General features: G+C 45.4%; 1 protein-coding gene across 1 annotated transcript in view; it reads right to left on the bottom strand.

The window, feature by feature from the left end:
• Positions 1-617: 617 nt before the first annotated feature.
• Positions 618-16,092, bottom strand: part of LOC149336685 (uncharacterized) — a 69,020-nt gene continuing 53,545 nt past the window's right edge. The window contains exons 9-11 of the mRNA XM_089554207.1: positions 1,294-1,449; positions 1,091-1,178; positions 618-1,004 (exon numbers count right to left, since the gene is read on the bottom strand). Coding sequence (XP_089410333.1) covers positions 618-1,004; positions 1,091-1,178; positions 1,294-1,449 — 631 coding nt within the window. The remainder of the gene's footprint in view (positions 1,005-1,090; positions 1,179-1,293; positions 1,450-16,092) is intronic.

Here is a 16,092-nt window from a genome sequence, read left to right as displayed (position 1 = left end):
GCTAAACGGGCGCATTGTGCGAGCTCAAATTTCGCACAGAAATGGCATTTTGTCGGCAGAATTGTTTAATACCACGTTTGCTTGGGGTACTTACCTGATTCGAACAGAATAAGTCGGATATTCACATCGTCTGCGGCGACGACGAAGGAAATTAAGCCGCTCTGTCAGCGATCGCACTGGTGGCGCCATCTCGTTTGTTCGCCGCGAAGTTTAAGCAAATGTGGGGGGATGTTTGCGGGAAGTTTGAAGGCTCTCTTTCAAATGTTTTTTTAATTGGTCACAAAAAACGCAGTTTGGCAAAAACTGCGCGAAATTCGTAACGTTTCGAATGCCTTTAGCAATAAATCTTTTCGAGCTTCGAGTGTCGTCTGCTTTCGTCTGTTCGCTACCGGTGCGGTTTGATGTCGTACACTGCCACAGAATAAACGCTATGAGCGCTCTGACACCCTCCTGAAAGCATTTTTGCATTATGCTATCTGTGTAGATACCATTTTTTTCTCCTTTATTTGCAGAGGCTCGGGTAAGGAGTAGCGGCGGTGCGTTAGCTCCCACCAGGCAGGATTTTGGTGGCCCTGATAAGGGCCGTTTCGCGACTTGTTCTTGAGATCCTGTGCAGCTCAGACGTCAAAGTGGCCGCCGTTGGCTTGGATGCACCTCTCCAGGCGCTCTTCATAGTTTCTGAACACGTTTGCCCGCATTTCATCAGTGATCTGGTCAAACGCGTCCTCAATGCGGGCCGTGAGCGCAGCGATGCTCGTCAGTGTACCGGCGCTGTATACAAGCGATTTTATGAAGCCCCAAACAAAAAAATCGCACCGGGTGAGATCAGGTGACCTCGGAGGCCAGGGCATGTTTTCGGACCCGCGGCCCATCCACTTGCGCGTGAAATTTTCATCCAAAAAACGCCGAACCTTTGAGGCGTAGTGCGCTGGGGCACCGTCGTGCTGGAAAATGCACACCTCTTGCTGCATGTGTCTTTCGTTCAGTTCAGGCAGAACATCGTTCTGCAGCAGCGACAGGTAAGAGTCGGCAGTGACAGTATCACTGAAAAAAAAATGTTCCTACGACCCCTTCTCTCCAAATCCCGCACCAAACTGCCACACCTGGAGAGTGAACAGGACGTGTTGTTGAAAACCTGGGGTTTTCCCGGGACCACTGGCGCGTATTTTGCCTCTTCACTGCGCCGTAAAGATAAAAAATAGATTCATCAGTGAACAGTATGAACTGGAGCTTCCAACATCGCATCTTTTCGTCCTTCCGACAGTTCCAGTTGACAGAAACTTGTCGACCCACCTTTTCAGAGATTCTCGATGCGGCGGTCGACGATGGAACTCCGCACGAAACTTCTTACGCACGAAGCGGATAAAATTGGATGCGCACATCCATGACACGGTCATGGCCTTCTCTTCGTCAGTGTACGGTCTCATTTGTCGGTAGTAAGCTTCCGTACTTTACGAAAGAAGGCAAGACTGAAAGCACAGACTCAGAAGCTGCAGTCGGTAGCGAACAGACGAACGCAGACGACACCCGAAGCTCGAAAAGATTTATTGCTAAAGGCATTCGAAACGTTGCGAATTTCGCGCAGTTTTTGCCAAACTGCGTTTTTTGTGACCAATTAAAAAACATTTGAAAGAGAGCCTTCAAACTTCCCGCAAACATCCCCCACATTTGCTTAAACTTCGCGGCGAACAAACGAGATGGCGCCACCAGTGCGATCGCTGAGAGAGCGGCTTAATTTCCTTCGTCGTCGCCGCAGACGATGTGAATATCCGACTTATTCTGGTCGAATCAGGTAAGTACCCCAAGCAAACGTGGTATTAAACAATTCTGCCGACCAAATGCCATTTCTGTGCGAAATTTGAGCTCGAACAATGCGCCCGTTTAGCTGAAAAAATCATTTTACGGGGCGCGTATATTTCCGCAACAGTCGATAGAATTTCGCCTCCAAAATTCAGCCGCCGCGGCCGGGATTGAACCCGCGTCTTTCGGGCCAGCAGCCGAGCGCCGTAACCACTGTATACCGCGGCGGGTATCAAACGAAGAGGGAAACTGCAGTTCGATATACAACGCGACTTTTCTACACTTGTACACAGTATTTTCAAAGGGATCACGTGTTGGCCAAGTCAGATGCAAGATACGTAGTGGATGCGCCATTTCTTTTTTTTTTTCCCCGTAGCCGAGGATCGATGACCGCAGTATACTGACTTACCAATTTAGCCGCCAGTCTTCTCTTGATAAGGTTTGGTTGGTTTGGTTTATGGGGTTTAACGTCCCAAAGCGACTAAGGCTATGAGAGACGCCGTAGTGGAGGGCTCCGGAAATTTCGACCACCTGGGGTTCTTTAACGTGCACTGACATCGCACAGTACACGGGCCTCGAATTTCTCCTCCAAAGAAATTCAACCGCCGCGGCCAGGATCGAACCCGCGTCTTTCGGGCCAGCAGCCGAGCACCATAGCCACTGAGCCACCGCGGCGGCTCTTCTCTTGATAAGTCGCTTTGCAACGTTCGAACGCTCTCTGATAACGCCCGGCCTTATTATTGCTATCACTGCTCCAACAGAAAGCGCGCCAAAAGGAGTTCGAACGCGGAGTGCAAAAGGTCTTCATCCCTTCAAACTTTTGCTGACGCTGCCGCCTCGGGAAAACAGCAGCAGTGACATAAGTTACAGTCGCTGCATTTCGCACCAATGAGCGTGAACATACGCACATGCAAAGCACATACCTTCGCCGAACACGAACCTACAGGAGAGATGTTTTTCGCGCCCGCACGCCCGCACACCTTTGACACAGTGATGCCAACTCAGGTCAACGTTTTCTCCCTAGATTGAACCCCCCAAAAATCCCTAGATTGAAGAAAAATCTCTAGCCTATAATTGTTTAATTGTTAATGCGACCATTTGAGCTTCAACAATCTCGCAGCGCCGTTCACTGTTTCGTGTATTGGTTATACATTTCGTCAGACATGAATAAAAGCGTGTTATAGTAGTATACAACTTAAAAAAACAGCAGTTGCTAACACTGGGCCACGGTCCGCGGCGTCCTGTATTACTCCGCTGGCCAATCGTAACTGTAAAAGAAATCAGCTTTTTAATGTTTGACTATATCAAACAATCCAGGTATCAAAATTCTAGACCTCATAATTTTTTTATTCTGCTAAGCTTCTTGTTTACGTAACAAGAAACGTTTAAGCAGTGCACTACTTTTTCGTCGTGGAGGAATTCTGTGCTCGGAGGCTGAATGTGGGCGGAGCTTCACTGCAGACTTAAGTTGTATCCGACTATAGTCACAATTGCACTTTTTTTGTAGATTTACCTTACATAGAGGGCCCACAGATGGCACCAGCTTTTACAGAGCCGTGTGCTCACTGGAGAGAAATATAGTGAGCAACGACGCTCACGAGCAGACGACTCCCGTTTCACCGCACCCGCCTTTGAGCTGCTCCTTCAGCCGGCTTAACTTTACGCGCAAAGAACCTATGCAACCCTTTGAAAAATAAATGCAGTTGATACCAAGTTGAAAGAGCTGGCATTTTCTGCTAAGCCTCGTCAACACATGAAAGTATTTTATTCAGACACCACTAAGGGTTGTTTTAAGGATTGTTTTAAGAGGCACACAGAAAGATGAAAATGATTGAATTAATGAAAGAGCTCTTCTCGCCTCATAGAGAATATTCAGAAGCGGTGAAATGGCGCATCTCACCGCACAGTTATTTATTAATCATAGTCCCAATCAAAGATCGTCAAATAGTTTTGGAGCTACTAAGGATTGACGTCCCGAGAAACTGACATAACCAAAAATCCTATTATAGTTACACAGCAATGATACAGACGTAAGATTGGTAACTACAAAATCAGAAAGTGATTCCTTACAACTTTGAATGTGTTTTTTGGTTGAACAGCATGTTTAAATAAAGTGGTCTAGCATACGTGGAGAATGCGAATTGTGGCACTTTTTGGTAAAGGTAAGCGGTGAGCGTAAACGTAGCGCGTTGATCCAGGCACTACAAGTCAAAATTCAACTTCGTATTTCGTAGAGGAGCAGTCACTCGAAGCGCCAGAGATGGCACGCACGTTAAAGTTTGAAATTCACATGGTTTCGTTTTTCCTCCCTGTGCAGCAGTCGATAATGTCGCGTTGCAGAACTGCTTTCGCCCTCTCTCGGTTCGGCAGAATACTAAAAATAAAGGAGTACTAATTAGCATTTTTCATAGTTTTTTTTGTTCCAAGCGCAAAATAATCACACACCTGCCATTAAGCCGCTTAGAGTAGAAATTCTAGGGCCTCTCAAAATCCCTAGATTTCACAAAAAGACGCTAGATCCCTGAAGCAAACAAAAAACCCCTAGATCTAGGGATAAATCCCTAGGGTTGGCATCACTGCTTTGACAAAAGACTGAAAAGCTTTGAACTTTCAGGCTCTTCTCCTCTCCTAGCGCACGGCCGGAAAATCAAGACTCCCATTGGCCGAGGCGCTGTGGTCACGTGTTAGGGCGCGCTTTTTGGTTACGCAACAGCAATAAAGCCGGTAGTGCTGTAGTCGTGCGCCACTGCCGGGGGTAGAAATCGCGCTTCGTTTTCTTCTTGGTGTGAGAGGGCTTTGGCGGGAAGCGTTTCGCCAGCTTTGACGACGTCTACGCGTTGCGGCGACGCCGAGCTTCATTTGCGCTTACGGTTGCAACAATCGAAGAGGCAGTGGGAAAAGGTTTTTCGTCATTACGTCCGGAAAATGCGATGCGGCTTGCCGAAAGGTTTGGCGGCTGGGAAAACATTTATAATGAGCGGGATCCCCGTCGTTAGTATGCAAATGGCCGTTCTTCAGTTGTCAGTCGCATTTTTTTTTCGGAGGATTTGTTCTAAACAGCAAGCGACTGCATGTCTTTCTTCGCAGTTAATGCCGTTTGGGATGTTGTGGATGGATTCGTTCGCTCAGGGGCTACGAAAGCCGTGCTCTTCGATGTCTTAGCCCTACCGTTCACGCTGCTGGCTCTGCTAGGCTCTGCAGGGGCAGTTTCATCTCGCGCGCATTTCGTGGCGTATTGGTTAGATTGTAGTCTGACTCGTTCGCGGGCTCGGCTCAAAACTTGCCCATGTTGTTTGAGCTCCGCCGTTTACGCTGCTCGCAGTGCAGGTCAACCTTTCATGTTGCGCGCATCGCTGGACGTATTTGTTTTGTTGCAGTTGAACTCCTTCGTTCACGAACGCGATACTAAACTGCCCGTTCTCGCTGTTTGAGCGACGCTGTTCATGCTGCTCGCGGTGCAGGTCTAGCTGTCATGTTGCGTTCATCGCTGGACATATTTTGTTGCAGTTGGACTCCTTCGTTCACGAACGCGATACTATAAACTGCCCGTTCTCGCTGTTTGAGCGACGCTGTTCATGCTGCTCGCGGTGCAGGTCTAGCTGTCATGTTGCGATCATCGCTGGACATATTTATTTTGTTGCAGTTGGACTCCTCCTCTCGCGAACTCGATACTAAAAGGGCGGTTCTCGCAGTTGAAGCCCCCGCTGTTCATGCTGCTCATGGTGCAGGTCTAGCATTCATGCTGCGTTCTTTGCTAACAGTATTTGTTCTGGTAGGGCTTGTAACGTAGCCCAGCCTAGCGGGAGCGCACTACCCAGCCGGTAACCCTGAGCTCCCAAGGTGCCTTGCGCGTTCTCCAGTCATCGGCGCGCGTCGAAATAAAAATCCCTCTTTGTTCAGCACTCTCCTTGGCGTGCGTGTCGTCACTCCCGTACGTTACAGGGTTCATATTAAAATATCGGTCGTTACTGTGCCTATAACCACAATAACTGAACTATAGCTTGAATATTCGATATCTGTGTGGATAATACTTGAGAATGCAAACAACGACTTCCGTCAAACATCGTTGCATACACTTGTCTTCAATTTTCTCGTCAAACAACTTCCTAAACGAACGTTTTGCTTTCAACGAGACTGAGTAAATTCTGTTCTGCTTTTTCAGCGCTTGAATTTTTTTCTTTGCGCTGCTTCGACCGAAAGCGATTAATTATCTGCGGCAGTCCAGGCTGTTGCACGTTATGCATGGCAATTACACGAGGGAAGACAATGTCCTCTTATAAGCCATTATTGCACATGCTGACCTAAGGTGACAATCACTTGAACAAGCAACATTCTAGTGAGTCATGCAGCACTGTAGATGTGCGCGAAGTACCAGGTAAAAGCCTTTTTTACCCTCTGCTTCTCTACAATTAGCCTAGCTGCTGTTTTTACAATTAACCCTACTTCAAAATTATTCTCGTCACAGCTGTGTTCCAGTCCGCAACTAGGACATCGTATTCACCTATTTAAAAACAACAGTGAGGGACTACCGTTACTCGGGTCCTTTAAGTTAGCCTACAAGGTGTCTGAGGTATATAGGAACTCTGAAATAATTGCTAAGCTTTTCTGCACTAAAAAAAATTAAAACGGAGAAGAGTAGGTGCCCACACACAGCTGATTGCACGAGCAAACGCGCCTTTGAGAGCAGAATATATTATTGCAGCATTACGCCGCCATCCGTCCACATAAAGCTTAGGCCCCACGCCAAGTCGTATGTTGCGTCACTTCAGACTGTCCCTGGTGCGGCGGTACACCTACACTCTATCACATTACCTGGGAGTGCGAAAGAAACATAGCATTCCACAATTATCAACCACCGAGTGAGGAGCAATGGGAGAGCTGTCTCTCCAGCAGCGAGCTCGAGGTCCAGAGGGCCTTGGTACAGCACGCTGTTGAAGCGGCACGACTCAGTGGAGCCCTGGACTGAGGGCCCACCCTTGCTCGAAGACTCAAGTCGCCAGCGCCCAAGCAGGACGACCAAGAAGTCTTCATCTCCGCGAATCTCTTGAAAGAGCAATAAAAGTTTTCTCTCTCTCTCTCTCTCCCCTTGGTGGAGTTAAATTTTGAATAGGATTCGACAAAAGACGCCAGTCAAAAAAAAACATTCCAAGGATATTCAATGCTGTGCCGCGAGCTCGCTTGCGCATACCATGTCCACCGAGTGCACCGCAGTCAAAGCGACTGCAGTACAAAAAGTTCTGATAAAGCAGTGCAACATGGGAAGAGGCAGTTGTTTGGATAAGTATAATTTTTTAAAATCTCCCATGTGATGATCCCATTGCGGCTGAATCGATTCAGAAAGTACAAACAATTGATTTGGGCGCGCGGTTCACTGCTCACCATTGTGCGAGCATTGGGAAACAACATTACGAGGATACCCTTGGCCGCCCACGGCACCTCCACCACGTCGACCGCAATCAAATCGATCACAGTACAAGAAGTTTTGACAAAAGAGTGCAACGCTGCTCGTGCCAGTTATTTGAATAAATAATTCTTTAATCTCCCATGTCACGATCTCATTTCAAGCGAAGCCAGGGCAGAAAATGCACGCACGGTCTACTGCGCGCCAAAGGGCGTTGGGAGCGTCTGCTAGCTTCCTCCTGCCTAGGTGCCACCACCGTCGGCGCCCGGGAGGAGCCGAGAGAAGGAGTGCTGGCATGGGAGGAGGAGAGAGGAGATGTCGTTATCTTTAGTTCATTAAGGGGCTTTAAAAAGACCAGGAAAAGACTGCCTCGGTCGAGACGGAAGACGAGAAAATAATTTTTTTTTTACATTTACTGCGTTTACAAATTCCATAAGTCTCCAGAAATGATTAAGACACACCTCTTTCACTCGCAAGAATAGTTATCCTTTTTGGAGTGCATGTTTTGGTTACACTTCTCGTTTGCATGTATATTTCGCCGGCCCGGTGCGGAATATGCATTTATTCACCGTGATGGACGCATTTTCGAAATGGATAGAGGTTTATCCGGTGGCGACTGCATCTGCAGCAGTTAATCCAGAGCCTGAGACAGATCGCTGCAGGTCAGGGCTTGCCAGACGTCGTGTCGGACAACAGCCCGGCGTTTGTAAGTGAGGAGTTCAAGGTACCTTTACAGAATGGCATCCAGCAGATACTGGTGCCACCATACCACCCAGTGTCCAATGGCGCAGCGGAGCGGGCAGTAGACCATCAAGCAGAAACTGAAGAAGGCCGGATTGCGAGATATTCATACACAGCTTGCTAGAATCGTACTAACATACAGGACCACACCGCATGAGGTAGCTGGCTGCTGTCCTGCTCAGCTGTTACGGGGCAGGAAGCTGAAAACAGCCCTTGACTTACTTCGGCCGGATCTCCGGAAGGCAGTCATGGTGAACCAGCTACATGAAAATGTTTGCAGGAACCGGATATCAGTCAGAGTGACCGACCTGGAGCCAGGAAAACAGGTATTCGTGCTGAATTTCCGACATGGGCAGAGTTGGGTGCCGGCCGCGGTGGAGTCGGATGAAGGGTTTGCAGCACTCTGGCTGGCGACGTCGTTGCCGGGGAAGAGAGTTTACGGTCACCTGATACTACGACTGTAATGGTTGCTGGAAGCATCGACTCAGGCCATTCTGAGGAGAACGCAAACTCACCGTCTGAGTCTTCCTGCGCGGACGCTGACGTCTCGGAGTGTACCGGAACAACGCAGCCAACGCAGCAGACACCCCTTCGTCAAAGCAGCCGAACACTGAGAGCTGTGGTGTGATATTCGCCATAAACCATGTTTCGGGTCGTGTTTCGTTCCGTTCGTGGGCTTTATTGTGCACGTCCCATTCTATGAGGAGGGGAGGGATGATGTATTATAACAACCTGCCGGTCCGGCAGGGGGCATTTTAACGGCTATATTGAACGCGCTGCGGCCAGCCTAGTCAGTCGGGTGCCTGCACTGAACAGCTGACATTGTCGCGTCATTCCTTCAATGTGACAGTTTACTTAAAATATTTGACCCTCACTTTCATGCATGAACTACTGTGCTTAATTGCTCAAAGCATTTTACATGCACATTCTGAGTACTCACAAATACTGTTAATTACTAAAACTACTGTTATTTCTACTACTGCCATGACTATACTAATAGAACTGTTAGTACTAGGCTATGAAGGTAGCGTAAGATGAAATAGCCCAGCAATAACAACTACTTTCTCCATAATGTGAAAACATGCAAGCAAAACTGCAGCTTTATTTCAACCCGAAACGAACACACAACATCAATCATAAACAATTCTCACATGTTGCAAAACATCTAACAGGCAAAATACTTAAAAAAGGAACTCAAAGATCAAAGAAACAGTGTCTTTCTTTCACTAGCATGAAACTTTGCATCAAGGTAATGGATCATCTCAAGACAAAAATTTGCTTTCTGTTTGCACCAACCCAACACAAATTTTAAAGTTCCAATGCCCATACAGCTAGACCACACTTGGATGAAAAAGGAATCTTTATGATGTCTCATGTGCAAATTAAACACAAATGAACATTCAAAGTGCATACAGTATTCTGTTCTGGCTTTCTTAAGCAGCCTAGAAAATGCTTTCTGCAGGAAAGAGCTGGGTTGCATAGCACCCCTGTAGTAAGTAAAAAGAAGTTTTACTACATAACCACACTTATCTGTGCCTAGAGCACTTTCCTCATGCTGTTCAAATTTTCACGAGCAGAGAACCAGAAGAGTTTGCAATCATCATCATCATCAGCATCCCTACGCCCACTGCAGGGCAAAGACCTCTCCCATGTCTCTCCAACTAACCCTGTCCTTTGCCAGTTGTGGCCACCGTATTCCCGTAAATTTCTTAATCTCATCTGCCCATCTAACTTTCTGCCGCCCCCTGCTACGCTTGCCTTCTCTTGGAATCCACTCCGTTACCCTTAAGGACCAGCAATTATCTTGCCTTCACATTACATGCCCTGCCCAAGCCCAGATCTTCCTCTTGATTTCAAGTAGGATGTCATTAACCTGCGTTTGTTCATTCACCCACTCTGCCCGCTTCCGATCTCTTAACGTTACACCTATAATTTTTCTTGCCATAGCTTGCTGCGTTGTCCTTAACTTAAGCTGAACCCTCTTTGATAGCCTCCGTGTTTCTGCCCCATAGGTGAGTACCGGTAAGACACAGCTGTAGTAAACATTTCTTTTGAGGGATATTGGTAAACTGCCATTCATGATCTGAGAGAACCCGCCATATGTGCTCCACCCCATTCTTTTTCTTCTAGTTATTAACCTCTCATGAACTGGATCAGCTGTCACTACCTGCCCTAAATAGACATTCTTTTACTACCTCCAGCACTGCGCCATGTATTGCGAACTGCTGTTCTCTTGCTAGACTGTTGAATATCACTTTAGATTTCTGTATGTTACTTTTTAGCCCCACCGTTTTGCTCTGCCTGTCAAATTCATTGATCATGCTTTGCAGTTCATGTCCCGAGTGACTCAGCAAGGCAATGTCAACCCAAAATGAAACATGTTCCTTGTCACTATGGCAGACTATAACACAGCACAGTCTATGATAAAAGGCACATTGATGAACAAACTTAACTTCACTTTGGGTCACCAGTGAAAGCTTGCAAAATAACATGCTAGGGCTTCATAGAATAGCGGACACTTTTGCATGGCTATGCTGTTCACCGTACTCAAATTGCTTCCTACACGCTAATATCCCCAAGCAAAAGTGAGGAAGCAGCATATTCAATTCTAGTGTTTTTGTATGTGCCTCCTAAAGTTCGACCTGCATGCAAAGGATAGTGGACACAGGTGGCATTGGTATGGCTTCTCTCCTGTGTGGATGTGAAGGTGGTCTACCAGGACACTCTTCGCTTTGAAACTCTTGCTGCAATGGGTGCACTTGTATGGTCTCTCTCCTGTGTGGGTGCGAAGGTGTTGTACTAGGTTCCCCTTCACTGCGAAGCTCTTGCCACAATGTCTGCATTCAAAGGGCCACTCCCCAGTGTGTCTCCGCTGGTGGTTCTTGAAGTTTGTGATGACAGTTGTAGCATAACCACAATCATGGCACTGGAACAATCGCCTTCCTCGCAATTTTTCTTTTGTTGGCGAGCTGGATTTGCCATCAGTGACTGAACCTGCACAACAAAAAAAAAAGGTTACCAAAATGTTAGGGATATGCCTTCCGCCATAGTTCTACACTGGTGCCACCTTTAAGAAGGAGAAATAAATGGCAAAGGTGCCTCCAATCAGTCACTCTTATGTTGTTGACACATTGGGTGGCAAAGTCAGTAAGACATGATGTTGGGCTAGTTGGTTCATGGTTAGAGCGAAACAAAACTGCACGAAGACGACGGGACAAAAGGCACGAATACACACACACAAAGCGCAGACTTCCCACTGATTTTATTTAGCAAAAGCAGGGTGCTTATAAAGGCTATCACAGCAAACAGGGAGACAAGCAGAAGCAAAGGCAACGTGCGTACGGCAATGACAGTGTCAACAAGACCACGCGTGGTTACGACCCACGAAAAACTCGTGTCTAAGAAATCGATGCGAAAGCCTGCCTCAAAGGCTAAAATCTTCACATGAAAAAGATAAAAGATGCTCGGAACCCGAGCCACCATTCGTCATGCTATATTTTCATTGCCTTTCCCATAAAATCAAGAAAGTAGTGGAAAGGTATGGGATTCGCGTTGTTTTTCCGGCACCCTGCAAATTGAAAAAAGTGTGCCCTCTACTGACTGGAACAAGAAAGGAACCAGCCACTTGCAAAAAGAACCACCGGAACAAGTTCATAAAATGTGTTTCAGAAGTTGTTTATGAAATACCTCTGTCCTGCGGTCGTAATTCCTACATAGGCCAGACTGGCCGTTGTTTTAATATGCGCGCTTTGGAACACAGGCGATCCCTCAGCAGCGGCACTGGCAGCAATCTACCCTTGCATTGTAAGAGCTGCGACACCAAAAACTGTTTTCCTTACCTGGAAAAAACAAAGTTCCTTTCTAAGGCCAAAACAACCGAAAGAGATGTTATCGAGGCGTCTTTCATTTCCAAAAGGGGCAATAAGTGTGTTAGCGCGCCTTCTTTATCTCTTTCAAGGCAAGAGATCGATTTCTTAGATGGACACATCCGAGCTTTTCATGGGTCGAAACCACACGTGCTCTTGTTGACACTGTCAATACTGTACGCCCATTGCCTTTGCTTGTCTCCTTGTTTGCTGTGATAGCCTTTATAAGCACCCTACTTTCGCTAAAAGTCAGTTGGAAGTCTGCGCTTTGTGTATGTGTATTCGTGCCTTCTTTTGTCCCGTCCTCATCGCGCAGTTCTGTTTCGCTCTAGCCAGTCAGCAAGTCAAAGTTAAATAAAGCTTAGACTTGACACAAAACATTCCTTCCATTCCAACCTGGCATGTAGATAACATCCAGCATATAGAAGGTCATTAACAGCATGCCACTACAAAAGTGGTTGCATATGTAAAGAGCTACAAACATTCTGAGCCTCTGTACGACCTTAGCCCCGTTAGTCCTATTTTGTCTTTTCACCAATTTGAGCTCACAAAAAAAAGTAAAAAAGATGAAAACATCCCCCAGGATGAATTTTAATGGAGCAAGGGGACCATTCTGATTTTTCAGCTGTTGCATTTGTTGGAGATCAACTGTACGGTGTAAATATTAATCTACACACCACTTACAAGACTTAAAACAAAAATTGTGGGGCGCATATAATCTGTTTGCAAAAGCAAAAACAAGGCAGAGAAATGAAAATGAAAAATAATACACAATTTCACACAAAAAATTTAAAGCAGTTCTAATAATCATGGTTGTTTACACGCAAGAGCATCTGCAGAAGGCTGCCTCTAAATAATTTAAAACCTGTACATAACTCAACAAAGTGCAGTGGCGGCATAAAAAGACTTCGAAAATGAAAAAATAAACTGATTTCCACTGTGCACAGTTCAAGGCACAACATATCTCACCTCACATCTCAGCAAGAAAATTTTATTCCATGAGTTTCAACGGCAAAGCATGGCACAGAAACCATGTCTTAACAGCGGCATATATTACGGGGCTTCCTGACGCAGTCACACCCCTCAGTGTTCGTAAGCCAGATTCTGGGGACAGCTTGCTAATCATATTTGTCATCCAGACTTTTTAGAATGCAACACCACTGTACTGTAGATGCATAGAACAGAAAATAAAGAACAACACAAGCGTGCCTTGTGTTGTGCGTTGTTCTTCCTCATTTTATTGTTTTAAATCCAAAATTATTGTTAGAAATCCAAAAATTGTGTATTATCAAGTCACTGCTGAAACCTCATTGAAGAAATTACACTACCAAAGTGTAGAAAATCCAGGCTCGCACCCTAAAAACATCACATGCACATGGCAAGCGTGGTTTCAACGCTGCAGCGCTGAGACACCTGACAATGCACCGATACTATTGGCGTGACTATCACAGTTCTACAACCTTTCTACTACTACCTACAGTACCTCTTAACAATGTCAGTTTGGTCACCAAAAGGCTCATCTGAGTGTGTCCAACTATCTTCTTGAAAATGGGCAAAAAGTACATCGTGCACTTAAGGAATACATTGACCCAAAGCTGCAATCCTACCTGTAGAGAAGGTGTGAGATGGGAGGAGAGCATTTGCTCTGGTGAAACTAAAGTTAAATATGCGGGGCAAAATTTATAAATATTGGAGAGTTGCCAAAGCATGACATGAAACTTGAAGCACAAAACTAGTCAGCCAAAGATTATTACAAAAAATTGGGAACATGACAATGCTCATCAGACCAAGTGCTAAGTCAATACTTAACAAGCTGTACTGCAGTGAGAATAAAACAAGCAAAATAATTTGTACAAAAGTAGTCAACAATTTGATGGAATAGGGACTTGCACTTCATTGAAGATACCAGAAGATAGCCTTGGGACCTGAAAATAAAAATTAGGAAAAAAATTATCTTCAGCCAAAGCTCTCCATCTCTATTCAAAGCTGCCGCTGTGGCTAAGCTCAGTGGTTATGGTGCCCGACTGCCAACCTAAAACATGCTGGTTCAATTCCACACTCGAGGGTCACAATTCGATAGATGAAATGCTACAGGCTCGTGCACTGTGTGATGTCAGGGTACATGAAAGAAGCCAAGGTGGTCGAAATTATCCCAAGCCCTCCACTACGGCATCCCTCATAGCCTGAGTCACTTAGGGATGCTAAACCCCATAAAACCCAACAAAAGCGTCCGTATTCATGAACTTTCTTTTCCAGCCTTCATTTGCATAACAAGCAACATTGTGACAAGTGAAGGTTGGACGATGCGAATGCAGAATGTTACAGAAAGAAAGGAGCCTTCAACTAGTGTTTACACAGCGATTTTGATGTCGCAGATGTACTCAGACACTAAACGAACTGGATCGCTCAACTGCTTGTTACAGGATTCAGATACTTGAGCAGTGTAGATTAGCTTCCAGGTACTGCATCGACTTAAGAACTACTTTGATTTTCAAAACAATTTCTCTTAATAGCCAGTATACATACAAGATGCGAACTGTGAAAATCCAATACTCTTTAAATTTAAAATGGGATGCACTACCAAAAGATACAGGGCAGAAGTCTTACTTTGTCACTTCCATCTGCAAAGCATGCAGTGATGTAAACTGAATATTTTCTGCATCCGTCTCACTTTTGCTGATTATTGAGAAATGATATTCGCCACTGGGCATGTCAAGATTTTTAGAAAAGACAAAGCAAGGTGCTTATCATAAATACTTTGAATTCATGATGATGATGATGTATTCTTATGGATCAAGGGTAGCCGTGGCCAAAGAGTGCCATGGCATAAAGCATCTTCATCTACTCAAGGTGGGGTCAGAGGCCCATTTTCCAAGCATTTCAGCACAGATAACCTGAGCACTAGGTCAGAGGAAAGCTTGTACCTATTGCATCACTGGTGGGCACCCAGCAACACTGAATCGAACCCTGCACATGGAGCATGTGATACAGATGCTCAAGCCGCGAGGACTCGGCAACTCCTATGGTAAAATTGCTTTTAAATTGGGATAATACTTTAATATGAGTAACTTTCCAAGTTTATTCTAAATTTTCCAGAATTATCCCAGATCTTCTTTACATTATGAGAAGCAGGCAGTCTAACAGTTTGGGTCCTCACCAACCTTGAACTGTTTACACACCTGACACTGGTTGGGTTAATGGGGGTTCTAAATTGACTCAGGCTATGAAGGACGACTTACTTCAGGGCTCCAGAAATTTTGAGCACCTGGGATTCTTCAATGTGCAACGACATCACACAGTACACTAGCCTCTAGAATTTCGCCTCTATCGAAATTCGACCACCACGGCTGGAATCAAACCTGCATTTCGGGTCAGTAGGTGAGTGCTACAACCACTGAGCCAAGGCTGTGGCCACTCATACACCAACTCTCAATAAAGCTCAGAGTGCAAATATGACGCAAAAAGAACGATCATAATAAAATGGTAAGGCAGCCATAATTATGGAAATTTAACAGCATCAAGACAAATCATTTCTTCAGGCAGCGCAGCATAAACTCAGGCTCGTTTAAGGAAATTTCATCACATTGCTACGGAAAAAGACTCCACATGGTATGAAAATGCAATACCATAGCATAGTTCATCAACCGCAATCATGAAGCTTCAACTCACTCTTGTCTATGTGCATGTCTTACAGGAACACTCGCCCAAAGCCTAGCTGTCACTTAAAACATCAACAGAAGTACGATTAGCAAAAACTTGGTGGCCCACTGTGCCCGGATTCATTGCAAGTTAAAATTGCCAAACATGCCGTTTTAGACTACGACTGTCAGGCAGAGTAGCTTCCTTGAGGTATATTTTGCTGCAAGACTTTTTTCTTCGTTTTTCTCATATTAGCTTGAATGCCTGCGAAAATAAAGAGAGTAATGCATCATGTGTAAACAAAAACAATGCCACATGCAGCTCTACTTAACTGGTAATTGAATACCACAAGCACATCCAGATGAAGAGATTATTACTATTACTGCTATCACCGCTGCCGCTATTACTCTTAGGTCAGGTTCACTTGCAGACAGTGGCAGCCAGACCTAGGCTACACAAAATATTGGCAATATTGGCATATTGGCTAAACAACATATTGGCAACTAAGAGGGAAGAGAGATGGAATGTGCTAAAGAAAAAAACAAACTACAGGACAGAAAACACGACGTTGAAAAGTGAACTTCGGAAAGTATTTCGCAACCCATGACCAAAATTTTAGCACTCATAAATTCAGTTTCCTAAAAC

This window comes from Amblyomma mixtum, chromosome 7 (genome assembly GCF_055824585.1).
Source record: "Amblyomma mixtum isolate Tamu chromosome 7, ASM5582458v1, whole genome shotgun sequence".
NCBI lineage: Eukaryota > Metazoa > Arthropoda > Arachnida > Ixodida > Ixodidae > Amblyomma > Amblyomma mixtum.
This window is presented reverse-complemented; position numbering and strand designations above follow the sequence as displayed.